This window comes from Pterocles gutturalis, unplaced genomic scaffold (assembly GCF_000699245.1).
Source record: "Pterocles gutturalis isolate BGI_N339 unplaced genomic scaffold, ASM69924v1 scaffold40616, whole genome shotgun sequence".
In the NCBI taxonomy this organism is placed as follows: domain Eukaryota; kingdom Metazoa; phylum Chordata; class Aves; order Pterocliformes; family Pteroclidae; genus Pterocles; species Pterocles gutturalis.
Window position 1 is genome coordinate 1 of NW_010104416.1, and position 13,923 is coordinate 13,923.

At 47.1% G+C, this 13,923-nt stretch overlaps 2 protein-coding genes across 2 annotated transcripts in view; one reads left to right on the forward strand and one right to left on the reverse strand.

Moving 5' to 3' along the window:
• Positions 1–10: 10 nt before the first annotated feature.
• Positions 11–3,379, forward strand: LOC104471649 (DNA polymerase subunit gamma-1-like; the record flags this gene model as incomplete). The annotated part of the gene is made up of 5 exons (XM_010087048.1): positions 11–123; positions 411–582; positions 842–1,050; positions 2,120–2,277; positions 3,318–3,379. Coding segments are annotated over 5 exons (714 nt in total), but the record flags the coding sequence as incomplete, so codon positions are not given.
• A 366-nt stretch (positions 3,380–3,745) lies between these two features.
• The window catches only part of FANCI (Fanconi anemia, complementation group I), a gene marked incomplete at its 5' end in the record, with an annotated part of 23,661 nt that continues 13,483 nt past the window's right edge, over positions 3,746–13,923 (reverse strand). Inside the window, 18 exons of the mRNA XM_010087050.1 lie at positions 3,746–3,811; positions 4,644–4,769; positions 5,319–5,414; positions 6,510–6,596; positions 7,317–7,376; positions 7,455–7,511; positions 8,136–8,320; positions 8,616–8,703; positions 8,832–8,900; positions 9,034–9,161; positions 9,758–9,809; positions 10,273–10,389; positions 10,841–10,917; positions 11,326–11,489; positions 12,813–12,992; positions 13,084–13,248; positions 13,655–13,776; positions 13,871–13,923. The exon at positions 13,871–13,923 is cut by the window's right edge and continues 160 nt beyond it. Of these exons, the coding sequence (XP_010085352.1) occupies positions 3,746–3,811; positions 4,644–4,769; positions 5,319–5,414; positions 6,510–6,596; positions 7,317–7,376; positions 7,455–7,511; positions 8,136–8,320; positions 8,616–8,703; positions 8,832–8,900; positions 9,034–9,161; positions 9,758–9,809; positions 10,273–10,389; positions 10,841–10,917; positions 11,326–11,489; positions 12,813–12,992; positions 13,084–13,248; positions 13,655–13,776; positions 13,871–13,923 (1,892 nt within the window). The remainder of the gene's footprint in view (positions 3,812–4,643; positions 4,770–5,318; positions 5,415–6,509; positions 6,597–7,316; positions 7,377–7,454; positions 7,512–8,135; positions 8,321–8,615; positions 8,704–8,831; positions 8,901–9,033; positions 9,162–9,757; positions 9,810–10,272; positions 10,390–10,840; positions 10,918–11,325; positions 11,490–12,812; positions 12,993–13,083; positions 13,249–13,654; positions 13,777–13,870) is intronic.

Below are 13,923 nucleotides of genomic sequence, written 5' to 3' on the forward strand. Positions count from 1 at the left end.
GTTTCGTCTCTCTGAGGAGGGGGAGTGGCTGGTGAGGGAGCTGGACCTGGCTGTGGACAGGGCGGAGGATGGATCGGTGTCAATGCAGTATGCCCACCGGCTGCAGAGACAAGCCACCAAAAGGTGAGATGCTCCAACCCTGCACGGCTCTGGTGGCATCGGGGGGGTGGAGGGAGCTGCAGCCATGTGGGCAGTGGGCAGAGCAGGGAGGTGGGGCTGGATAGTCCATATCCTCTCTGCTCCCCCGGGGCTGAATGGCTTTGATTTGGGGGGTCTCAGTCTCTCCCAGTTAGCAGCAGGAGGCTGCAGGGGCTCATCCAGCTGGCCCAAACTGGGAGGGAGCATCTGAGGTTCTCAAATGGAGCCTGCAGCCTCCTCCCAGCTTCCAGCAAACCCCCCTGCCCCGCCAGGTCCCGGAGGAGGAAGAAGTGGGACGTGGTGGAGCACAGAGTGTGGGCTGGAGGCACCGAGTCCGAGATGTTCAACAAGCTGGAGAGCATCGCCTTATCCCCCTCCCCGCAGACCCCGGTGCTGGGCTGTCACATCAGCAGGGCCCTGGAGCCCGCCGTGGCCAAGGGAGAGGTAAGGATGCGGCTCTGTGCTGCTGAGCTCTCAGCTTTGCTTGTCTTCTCCAAAATGGCAGACCCACGGTCAGCCCTTCTTAGATGCTGGAGACCCCATAGGCTCTTGGAAACCCATTGCCCCTTTTCTGTATCTGCATGCCATCAAAAAACCCAACAACTATGAATTTAAGACTTTTCCCAGGAGCTGTATCGGGACCAGACCCTGGACCCTGAACTCTGATACTCTCTTAGCATCCATCTGTGTTTGCTTTTACCAGTTTCTGACCAGCAGAGTGAACTGGGTGGTGCAGAGCTCGGCTGTCGACTACCTGCATCTCATGCTGGTGGCCATGAAGTGGCTCTTCGAGGAGTTTGACATCAACGGGCGCTTCTGCATCAGCATCCATGACGAAGTGCGCTACCTGGTCCAGGAGCAGGATCGCTACCGGGCAGCGCTGGCCCTGCAGATCACCAACCTCCTCACACGGTGAGATGTGATGGCTGTGGTGGCTCCTGGGGACAAGCACCAGTGCCTCTGGGGTGGGACAGGACAAGCTCAAGGGATTGGGGTGACAGCAGAGGCGTTGGCTTTGCCTGCAGCAGGCTGGGGCAGAGCAGTTTTCTTCTGCTCAGGGGAAGTTGGCAGCACTGGAGGCTGCAGTTCCTTCACACGTTGACTCGGTGGCTATAAATGGAGTTCAGCTTTGATTTCCAGGGATAATCTGCTGGCAAGAGGGGGGGATATCATCAGCTTTTGGCTCCTGCAGAGATGGGGCCGATTGTTCCGCTCTGCTAGGATGTGAGCACATTGCCTCCCGTTCCCTTCAGGTCTGCAGCCATTGTGTGGCAGGAGCCCTTGGGGTTGATGTGGCCGCAGCCCTTGGGCTTGATTGAGCAGCCAGGAGCCTGAAACTGTCCCCATCCCTTGTCTCCTCCCTGCTTTCGGGGCAGCAAGGGGCACGACTCATTGTGCTGTGAGCACTGTACCTGTTGACCCTTCTGCAGCGTGGGATGTTGCTGCTGCCTCCTTGTCCCCTGCAAAGCCTAGAATGCTCCTGACCCCCGGGGGCTCCCTTCGATGCGGCTCCAGCATGGCCAGCTTTGCCAAATACGCTTCCTGCCCGAGCAGAGCTGTTTTCTCCTGCTCTGAGGCAGGGATACAGCAAATAGCCTTTCTGTGCTGGCGCAGCAGGGGCAGGTGCCCTGATGTTTGTACCTTTGTGCCAGCTCTACAAGCACAGGGCTTCCTGCTGGGGAAATCTGGCATCCGCACTGCCTGGGAGGATTAGCCAGCAGCGAAGGGCTGAGTCCTTCCTTTCTTCCACGGAGGCTTACTGTACTGTTACTCTGTTCATCCCACACCCACTTTAGCAATACTTGATCCTCCTGGTACTTTAAAAGCACCTTGTCTTCTGGCTGCTGAGTGATGTGGGTGCAAAGTGACCTGTTAGCGAGGGCTGGACAGTGCTTTGTAAACCTGAGGCTGGGCAAAGCCAGGTGTGACAAGGATGAGGGTGATGCGTAGCACTGTCCCAGCTCCTCTTTTGTTCTTCTAGGTGCATGTTTGCCTACAAACTGGGGCTCCAGGATCTGCCCCAGTCAGTGGCTTTCTTCAGTGCAGTGGATGTTGACCAGTGCTTAAGGAAAGAGGTGACCATGAACTGTGTGACACCATCAAATCCAAGTGGGATGGAGAAGTATGGCATCCCCCAAGGTGAGCGGGGTGTGTGTGCGCTATCCCCAGCATAGCTGGTCCCTCTGGACAAGCTGGCAGAGGTACAGCACTTGGTCCCCAAGGGATTCTGCACAGCAGACACTTCATGAGCTTCCCAACCTGTCATCTGCCCTGCAGGGCCACTGCCAGCCCCTCTCTACCCCCCCTTTCTTTTCACAATCCCCAAGTAGTTTGTGCTGCTGCTACCAAGTATTTCTGATAGCAAGGAGCCGGGCCTGGCTCTGTTAGCCCATGCACCCATTTGCTTTGTGCCCCTCGGAGAGGAGCCCTCCTGTGCACTTGTAGCATAGCCCAAGATTGAATTGTTCCCTCTCTGAAATAAGGTGCCTCAACAGCCTTGTGTATTTTGCCCTCCAGACCCAAACTCTTCCAGCTTTCAGGGCTTTCTCTCCATCCCCCCTCCCCCTTAGCACAGCTCTGGTCAGAGGACTGCCTGGGCATTGCTGCCTTCTTCCCCAACAGTCCCAAGCCCTGCAGTCGTGCCTGTGTGCACTCAGTATAACCCTCTAACTGCTACAAACTTTTAACTCTTGGCTGGGAGCTGCTTTAAACAGCTTCTCCTCGATGTTCTCTCAGTCACTGGACACATCAGACACTCCACTCTTAGGTAACCTTTATTAGAGTCTGACAGGCAAAGGGTGCTTTTAGAAACAGGATTTTTCTGTCCTGAGGGAAAAAAAGGGCACTTTGTTCTCACCAGGAACAAGGCAAATTTAAAAAGTGCATTGCATCAGGGCCTGCAAAAACATAACAGCAAACACATAACAGCAAAACCAGCCTTGCCCGAGGAAGCTGTCACCTCTCTGCTTCTCAGGAGCTGCAAGCTTCAACAGCAAGGGGGAACAGCTTGTGTTTCCAGCTTCCTACTGCTGCTGGTTCCACACAAAACAAGTTTGATATGGGGCTTTTTGTGCTACACACTCTGAACTAAAGCAAATCATGACCGTCACTTTTTCATGCCAGACAGACTCCGAGTGTACTGCAGAATGCAGGGAACTGATTGTCCCATTGTCTTCCAGGAGAAGCACTGGATATCTATCAGCTAATTGAAATAACCAAAGGTTCACTCGAGAAGAAGTGATGACGCTAGAGTGCCAGAACGACAACTGTCCAGAGAGTGTGCCAGAGCCTGACTGTCTTTTCAGAAGGAGATCTTTTTGCAGGGACTCATCCTGGTCACTCTGTTTCCTTTTTGCTGTAAGGGATGTTCCTGGCATAGAAGATTTTGATAGCAGCACATCCAAATAGCAGAGGCACTTCTGAAGGCAGCAGTCAGCTGTAAAACCTGAGACAGGGGCCCAAATTGCTGCTTGCACTCCTGTGGGCACAAAGTATTTGGCAAGAGGAGCAACAAGCCATCGTGTCCGTACATGTAGTTCTCCAAGACCAAGGCGAGTCTGCCACAGAACAGGCACTGTGGGAGGAGGCAGCAGCAGCAACCCCAGCTTTATTTTTTTCTCCGTCTCTTCTTTTTGGGTTCCTGGTTCTCATCTGTCTGTTGTGCTGTGCTGCTCTGGAGAAGGGAGGGAGAGAGTAGCAGTAGAGAGTGTGATTGTTTTTGTATGATCAGTCTAAGGAATGTTTGCCTAAAGCATGAAACCAGATATGCAGAACAGGATTTAGCTCTTTTTTTTTTTCCCCCCCCTAACAAAATGACCTGAATATGTGACTCCTCTCACTCACTGAGACTTTCCTCGGGGACCCCCCCAAATTCATACTGAATGAATGGATTATGCCAGGTTATGAATGGCACAAGACAGGGACTGTTTGTGCTGGGTTTTGGGTTGTTGAAACACTCAGGAAAATGTGGACAGAAGCACCAATAAAAACCTGGACAATCAGCAAAATAAATTGTTTATTTTCTTATTCAGCACAGATTGTGCCACCTCCAGCAGCAGAGATCGGTCTGAGGAGAACAATGCCTTACAGAGTTTGCCCTGTCAGCTGTTTTTCTACAAACATTAACCTGGATGCAGACCCACTTGGCATCATGCTACAGAGGTCTGATCTTGGCCAGCCACTAGGTCCTCAGAGATAATGCCAACAGACCTCTCTGCTTGCTGAGGCAAACACCAAGGCCTTAAGAGCAGTCTCCTTTCCCTGAGACCTGAGATACAGACAAGTGGTGCATGGAAATAAAGGTCACTCCAGGCAGAGGGTTGGAGTGTTGCAGGTGTTGGCCAGACTCACTCTTCACTTCTTTGTATCACTTTAATAGTAAAGTGAGAGCTAACCCAGGGAAGACAAACTGTCCTAATTTCACATAGCCCTGCACAGCTTACAAATACAGTTAGCCTCAAAAGAGGCATAAACCTATTGGTAAAAGTAGCTACATGGGTTCTGACCTGGTCGTTGTCCGTCTCGTTTTCAGCATCCTCTGTGTTATGCTCCTGCAATGCGCTGTCTAGCACGGATGCATTGATGCGAAAGTCTCGGGAGGTGCTCAGCTTCATATATTGCATCAAGTTCACCTGCAGCAACCACAGTGAAACCAGGGGGAGAGGACATTATGCCTCTTAGCATCTTAGTTTAGTTTTCTGCTCTGCCTAATTGTTTGCACAGCACTGGGACTAAGTCCATCACAGTGCTGATGCAGGACTGAAGCAAAAGGTGGGTGAAAAAGGACCTGCCCCCATGCAATCCAGCAAGCCATTTAAATTTTCCTAAAAGCCCAGTGATTACCAGTTATTCTCACTCTTGTGTAGTAAGTGCTTATGAAACAGACTGGGCAAGTGGGGTGAAGAAAGCTGGCAGTGGAGGTGTAAGTTTCTGCTCAACCAGAAATCCACACAATGTTAGGTCACAGGCAGTGCTGCTGTTGACACCTGGTGGTGTCAATGTGACAGCAATTCAGTAGTGTTGGGCCAGGAGCTTGGGCAAAGGCTAAAAGAGTGGTAAGGTCCTTACACCTTCCCAATATGAGCAGCAGTGGAGATTTAAAAAGGTGGAACAGCAATAACCCTCCACCATGCCACTGTTCCCCTGAATTCAGGTCACAGAAGAGCTCTGCTTTGTGTTACCTTTGATTTCTTGGAGAGATGGATAAGGAACTTCTCATATTGCTCTATTGCAAAAATCAGATTTGGGATTGGCTTGGTCTCCCGAAGCACCTTAGCCTGAAATGCAGAAAGGAGGGTGAAAGCTCAGATTTGGAAGTGAACAGCCTGAAGAGTCCCTTCTACTGTCGTAATTAACAAGCGTCCCAGCTACGGCACTAACCTATCAGCGGCTTACTTCCCTCAAAAGACAGTGATGCTGTAGCATGACATGAAGACCACAACCACTACAGTTTAGAAAAGTGTCTTCAGTAACCTTGCTCCATACCAGTCCTGCCCCATCCAGCCTTGGCAGCTTTGTTACTGGTTTTACATTTACTCCCACGATGGTTCTGCAGTGAAGCTCTCCCAAACATTGTTTTGTACTCTGCCTGCAGTCCACAGCCCTGATAAGCCTGACAGCCATCACAGCAAAACTTCTTCTGCTCCAGCTCTGCAAAGGCATCACCAGGGTATGCCTTCCAGGCACTGAGCACACTGCTGTTTCACCACATTTTTGCCCCATTTGTTTAACACCTTTGATGTTTGTTTCCCATGCTGATAGAGTGGCAAAAGGACATGGAGCATTTCAGCCCATTTCCACACACTCGGAACAGAGAGGAAGATCAGGCTTGTGGCTTTTAAACACTTAATGTCATACAAATGTCTGGGACAACTGACGAGACACAGGAAATGCTGGCTGGGAGCACAAACAAAGGACATGAAATGCCAGGAACCTGTCAGCCTGCTCACTTGATCCCAGCCAAGTCAGGCAGTCATTCTCAACTGCATCACTGTAGTGGAATCCACTACTTTATCTTTAAATGTACTGATAAATATAAGAAGCAGTGTGCAGTATTGGTTCCAATAAATTAGCCCATTTCTGTAATTTCATAGCTTACCCTAAATGATAATATATCAGACAAGACAGACTATCCAGAATTTACCTTTGTTCCATGCCTGTAACCTTTTAGGTTGTGTTTAGTGAAGCGTATTTTTGGGTTTTGTTTTTTTAAATGTTTATCTGAAGTTAACATAAAATAAATTAGATTTTTAAAGGCCCAGATGACAATTTGTCATTGGTGAAACCAACAGGTAACACAAACCTTGAGGTATCATCTCCAGTTCAAACGCAGCCCACGTCCCATGTTCTAACAGAGAGTGAGTCCATCTTACCATGACTGTGGAGATGGCAGCAGCTTCATCCTCTTTCTTCTTCTTTTTCTTCTCTTCTGCAAAGCTTAAGCTCTCACTGTGGATGTTCTGAAGGAGGATGACAAAAGATGTGGCATTAGAGGGTAAGCAGGGAAGAAAGGTCAGCTGAGTAAGGCCAGAGAAATCTTTGCTCTGGCCAGCTAACAGCATTACAAGCTAGATGACAGAAAAGTAGTGATAGAAGAAGGATGGACCTGGGGGTAATCTCCAAAGAAGGAGGAAGGAAAAACTAATTTAATAATTTATACATTCAGAAATATGTATGTGTGAGAAATCCCCAGGAGAGGTAACTGCACACCACTGCACCTTCCCCAATATGCTGTGTCTGTTCTGCAATTCCTCATTCAAGCACCCAATTCCTCTCCAAACAGCTAAATCCCATCTTTGGCACTGCAGTCTTTGACACCCACATTACTTTACACTGTGATGACTGCAGTGTTGTTGACCTTTATTTGCCATTGCGGTTAACAGCAGTATTAATCCCATCACCCAAAAAAAAATGACATGAACAGAGATGGGAAAATATAAAAGCTAAAAACCATCTCCCCAAACACTCTTCCTTCCCTGCGCAAGCACAAATCAACATGTTTGGTCCCAATGGTGCTGAAATGTCTTATAGTATTATTTGACATAGTAAAGCTTGAAATATAGGAAACTCAATCTCAAAAAGATTAATAGTCTCTAAAGGTGCCCATGTATTGCAGCTGATACACCACTCTGCATGAGATAGACTCACTGTGATTTTGCCATGGTTAATTTAGGCCTTACCTGTACATAAGTAATGAATGAGTAACACTGTGGGGTCAGATGGGAACCCGAGAGCTTCACCTGCAAAGATGCAGAGGTTGGTGTTAGTCCTAACTCAAGGCAATGAGCCATTTCCTCCAGCAATTTGCTCACACTCACCAGCTTTTCTAGCCTTCCTGGAATCGTGTTCGAGGAGCTGCGGCAAGCTTGGATATACTGCAAGGAAAACATGAGAGAGTTTCTTCTAGCTACAGTGGTTCCAGGCAGGGCTCAAAGAAGCTTGTACAAGGGCACAGCAGGGAGGGCAAGGTTTGCAAGAATGATCCTCCCCAGTGGTTTGCTACATCCCAAATACCACGTCTGTACTCCAGAGCTGTAAGATATGGGAATTCACCACCGTGTCTCAAACTAGCTCCCCTGGCCTGCTTTCATGGCCCAGCTCCCCCAGGTCCGATGCTTCAAGCCTTAGACGGGAATGAGTGGCAAGGGCAGGATTGCTGAGCACCGCGAGAACGCCGCTAGTGCTGTTCATTGTGGCACACAGCTTCATACAGAGGAACCTACATGACACAGTGGAAAGAGCCACTCCAAGACACGCACAGTCAAATTTAGCTGGAGAGAGACTTGTCTTTATCTCCACTGGTACATCTATCACTGTGGCAGAAAGGTCATGAAATTGAGGGCATGAAAGCCAACAGAATAAGGACTCGACTCTTGCAAGAGATCAGCAGTCCAGTCGTGAGTGTAGCTGCTGCCAGGGGTCACTGTGAGCTTGCTGTAGCAGATGGGGAAAAAGTTTTTAGATCCCAGCCAACCCACTGTCAGCAGAGCAGCACTCACATGTTTGATGAGGGAGGTGAGAATTGCGTATGTCTTGCTGAGGCTTCTCAGCAGCATGTCCACACAGCTCCCTGCAGGGAGTGCTGTCTGTACCAGCTCATGATAAACTGTCAGGAGAGTTCCCAGCTGCAGAATTACACCTTTCTCCAGAGCCTGGGTTTGGTTTGATGCCTGAGAAGAGTCTTCTAGAAGGAAGAGATGAACACCTGGTGAACGTGTCTAATGAATCCAATTATGCAGGTGGGAGGCACAAAATACCACCTTTGTGTCTGGTGCATAAAGCACGAGCATGGCACAGGAAAAACAATCACTGGAGAGATTTTGTGACAACACTTTCTATCTTACATTCATTGCTCATGTCGAACCAGTGCAAGGTAGAATTTAACCTGCTACCTCAAAATCACAAAATATCTTTTTGCTCTGTATCTTCATCTGTTTTTGACAAAGTTGTAACAGTAAGAAGTGGACCACTTTTATTACCTGATGTGTCTGATGCCAGACTGGTGAGTTTCTTGATAAGCCAGTCCACCTCTTCAAGGACTTTATCTGCCTGACCCAGAACCAGCAGCTAAGACAGAAACACCAATAACAAAACAGATTCTTGGAGGAGTTTGACACAACAGGAATCCACAAGCCACTCATAGCAGAGCAGCCCTGCACGCTGCAGGTTGCTCCGCACACGCTGTTTTGACTCACACAGACAGTAGGGGCTGCAGTCTTGGCATTCACTATGGCGAAATGGGACCGACTCTCCACTTCTACATCCTGGGTAGAGGAGAGAAAACAAATTCTGGTGAGTAAAACTTTGGCACAAACTATGTGACAGGAGCTAGAGGTGCACTCAATTCTGCCCTGACAGCACTAGGTGATGAAGAGTTAGGCTGCTTCTGCATCATACCTGATCTATGTCTCCCAGGCAAGCGTGGATGTCTTGTGCGAGTTCACGCAGCAGACTGACAGGACTCTTGTACAGAACATGGAGACTGAAGAGCAGAGACAGCAAACCCTTGCAGCAAGCAATATCCTCTGTGGGGAAGGGAAAAGAAAACAACACATTACCAGGTGCAGAGCTCCCCTAGCTATTTAGGAACATCAGGCATCCAGTGAGGGAAAGTCTCAGATTCAGCGTGGATTTAACAGTCTGCATTCCCAGAAATGATACACAGTAGGTGCAAATCCTATCAAAATACCGCAGTTACAAAACCAGAGTTTACAGCACTGGGCATCACAGATGATACTGCAAGGAGACATACAGCACACTGGAGCCCTCAGCTCGTGGAAAAATGATGACCAGAAGCACTGAGGAAACGCAATACAAACTCTGGCAAGAGTAATATCTTTCCAGAGTATAAATCCAGATTTGAGCAACAGATGTGCTAAATAACAAGGGAGAAAAGTCAAGTAAGTGGCTTCTCTTTCTTCAGCAATGCTAATATTTCTAGAGATGGAGTTTCTTCCCTAATACTGTGTTAATAACCATAATGCCATGGCAATCTCTCACAGAATTGGACCTGAATATATCTGTAAGATGTAAAAACAGGACTAACAAGAGCAGAGCATCTAAGGATCTGACATCACAGCTGACACATCACATCTGAACATACTCCCCAAAGCTTACTTACCAAGAGCATTTTCTTTGCAAATTTTGACGGTCCAAGTCAGGAATTGAAGGAACTGCATAAGAGGAGAAAATATTTTATGGCTTTGAGACAGAACAGGGATAACACTGGATGCCTGGACAGCATGGACTACTTTAACAGCCAGTTTGGATTTGCCATAAGTCTGATGGCCTTTTTTGGCTCTCCTCCCATGTGGAAGCCATACCGCATCTAGGCTCTGTTAGGAGTCCCTGCTCAGGTGAACAAGTCATTCCAACTCCAGGTGCCCAGAGGCAGGATGAGAATGTGCAGGAGTGGGGTGGGAAGACAACTTGTTCTTAACTGTCCTTGCAGGAGTGTGACAGGAGTATGCTTGATAATGTAACAGAACCATCACTTGGACATGGTCTGGTCTGCAGGAGAAGGCAGAACCTGAACATGTGTCAAAGCCCTCAGATGTCAATCCAGTCTGATAATCTTCTTCCCACACCTATGGCAGCTACACACATCCCTGCCACCCCATGAAGGTTGTGAAGTACCTGCTGAGAGGCTGGATCCAGGAGTTTGGACAAAGTGGAGAGAACTGTGATGAGTAACTGCGTTTCCTTGGAGTTTAAGTCATCTTCAGCACTGCTGAACTGGTTCACCAGGGACCTCTGATCATGGGAAGGAAAGAGAGTGCATGCTTGTTGCAGGGCCATTTTAAGAAGCAAAAAACCAGAAGCTGCAGCAGATAAAGGAATCGGCAACAAGAATGACAAATAATATAAAAAGAGGGCTCTTCTAAAGAGCAAGTGCTGGTTTTTGTTACGAGTGCTTACAGAGGCCCGCACATGATTCAGTGTGACTTTTACAATACTCAGGTAAGTTTATGCTGCACTGAAGGACCTTATAGCTCTGTAAATACATGTGCACTTCAATCCAGCTCTGTACAGCGCCCTGAAGAAGCTTCTCTTAGGTATCAGAAACTTTTCTGATCTGCCAGTGAATCAGTGTCACAGCGGCTATCACATACTCAATCCTGTGGTCAAGTAACAGAGAGCTAGCAGCATTTTCTGCCAGAATTACCAATGCTTTGGAACGCTTGCAACACACAGTGGTACTTACCTGAAACTGTCGGATTTGGAAGGCAGCTTTCTCTGTGACATTAATATCCGTTTCTTCTGCGTCACCATCAGCAATATCTGGCAGAGACAGAGAAGTGCAGAAAAAAGCTAAATGCCAAGAGCAGAATACAGGATTTATTTCCAAAAGTGGGAAAGACTGCAACTGGTCACAGCTACAGGAGGAATACAGACTGCAAAACCGTGGTGAGCACAAAAATGTGTTAAAGGGAACCTTCAAATAGATGAATGCTATATCAGACCCCAACTATCCTCTGCTGACAGACTGAGAGCTCTATAAAAGCAGGTAAAGATATCTCTAGAACTTGCCTCTGGCATGAAAATCAATGCTGGTGAGCCCACCTTGATACTGGGAGACAAGGATCAGACCCCTCTCTCTACTTATGGATAAAGGGAACTGGGTTCCTAACTGCCCACACATGGAACACAAAGGCTGGAAACCAGAGCAGAATTGTACCATGTGCCTACCCAGGGCTTGTAGAAACTGGGGTATCCTGGCAGTGTACAGCTGCTGCACGGTGTTGAAGATCCGCAGCAAACCTTCCAAGCACAGAAGTGAAATGCTTTTGCCCTTCTTCTTCCCTGACTCTTCAACAACAGTGGGAATTGAAGTGTACCTCCAAAGCAGAACCCTAGGGGAAGGGAAATGAGTTAACATCACATGCTCCAGTACAGCTCACTGCACAGTGCAAGAACTAGAACAGGGCTAATCACAGATTCTACTCTTAGGACCCTATTTTTAATATAACTAAATTGGAAGGTCTTTTTCCTACAGGAACGTAGAGGGAGAAGAGATCCATTTTTAAGATTTTGCTTCAATATCAGCAAAACAGCTACTGCATTCTTCCTGCACAGCTAAATAATTTAATTCTTTCCAGGTGCCAAGGGACCTTCCAATCCCATTTCAAGTCCTCCTTTATACACTCATTTCTTCCACCTGGCTTTCCTTCTGTCTCAGACTACCCAAACACTGACCACCGGTGTCAAATCTGTCAGTGACAAAAGGAGCTTTTCTCTTGGCAGTCTGAATCTGTGAAATGTCAGATATCACTATAGGGCTCTATATAAATAAAATCAGAAAGGTAAAGGCAGACAAGGCAAAGTCAAAAGCTTTGGAGAAAGCAAAATTGTTTGGCCTAAAGGAGAGTTTTCTGTTTGTAGGCAAACATCTTTTTCCTGCTCCCCTAAGCCCACTTCTTCCCTTTTTTGTTCCTTCTCCTTTCTTCTCATTAGCTCTGTTGCCTGCGCAGATGATCTTATTCTATTTCAATGTCCAATCACGCAAAGCATGTAGCTCACATGTAGTCTTAATGACTGCAACAAAAATAGCCTCTATTATTTGGGGCAAGACACAAAACGGGCATTATTCATGGCAGACATAATTTGCATTTTGTGCTCTCTGCTGACTGGGATCTGAAAAGACCCCATGCAGATATGACCTAGATCCCAAAAGACATTTAGATGCTTAACATTCTTGGATTTTCAAAGGATTAGATGCATGAATGTCTTCAAGCATCTTGGGAAAGTCCTAAACAAATGTTTTCTAAAGCTTGTGTCCCTCTTACCTTTGTTTTATGCTGTAGCTAGAAATGAATTTTAACTTCATTGCATCCCAGGGGCCTCAAGAATCCAGCCTGTAACCATCCTACTTCCTCTGTGACAATGAGTGATGAACCAAAAGTCAGAAAGAGGCTGAAAATGAGAGTTTGATGGTGTTTGGTTCTTCCAGGCCAAGTACCGTTATTAGAGCTCTATCACTCTGGCACAGAAACTGTAGTGCCTCCACTTGATTTCTCAGGAGCAAAGAAAGGCAATGATCCCAACCCAGTAATAATAACTGTTTGAAATAGTTATAGTGTGCATTAATCTTTCAAAACCTTACCTGAGAATCAAAAATCCCCAAAATGCATTGCTGCTTTTTAGAGTTGATGTCTTCATGTGCTACAGTGACTCACCGTGTGATTTTGCAGAGGTTCTGAAACATCTTCTCAGGATTTTGTCCATCTGGTCCATCAGTTTGTCCTGTCTCCTCCAGCTGCTGCACCTTCTGCAGAGCTACACTGACAGCATAGCGCAGGAACTCTGTGCTGGAACGCAGAACCGCTAGGCTCTCCTCATGGCTTTGGGTATTGTCCCTGAGGAATCAAGAGCACTGTCAGAGAACTGAGGATACATTGAAAAGCACAGGGATGGCCTGAGATTCAAAATCAGACCTCAGCTTCTCACCTGAACAGAGCTGTAAGCAGAGTAGATACAAAACCCATGGACAGAAAGCTCCGTGCAGTTTTTTTTCCCAAGGTAGATTTGTTCTTTCCAGCTTTCTCCTTCAGGATTTCAGAGAGTTTGTTGTAACATGTAAACAAGCCTAGGACATCCTCAAACTTGTTCTTACTGCAATGAAGTAGTAGAAAGCATTAATGGAGAAAATCCAGTCTTATAGTTTCCCATTTGAACCTTCAGTTCCCAAATTACACAATGACACTTTCTAAATGATAAAACCATGACATAGGACATCTCCCCACCTCCCTAGCAGTGTATACCTCATCCTTTCCTCCTTGACCTGCTCTTCTACAAAATGTCACATCCCACCTCCCACAACAGACAACATTCAAAAGGAATACACTCCCCAGGGTTCTGTGAGTGTCTGTGCCACAAGGCACACACACTCAGAAAGCATAATTCTAATTCTGTGATGGCACTATTATCCTGTGCTTGCAATGACTCTGTGCCCTGTACTCTGAAGGGCTACGCACAGCATAGCGCAGCTAGTACTTGAGGGTAAAAGTCTATGTTTTACCTGAAATTTCCTATGTTGAAATTGTACTCAATCAGGACCTCACAAATTCCCATCACCTGGATGGCATAGATGTTATTTTTCACACCGACACCAGAAGACAGAGAAAAATCTGCTGATTTATCCTAAAAGGGAAAGGAAACATGTGAAAAATATTTTCAAAATTTAACAAGAACTTGGTGTCTTCTTTCACTGAGTCAAACTGAAAATCTGATTTACCAGTTCAAAATCTTCCAACTCGCTCTTGATCATGCGTCGCGTAACAGATTTTA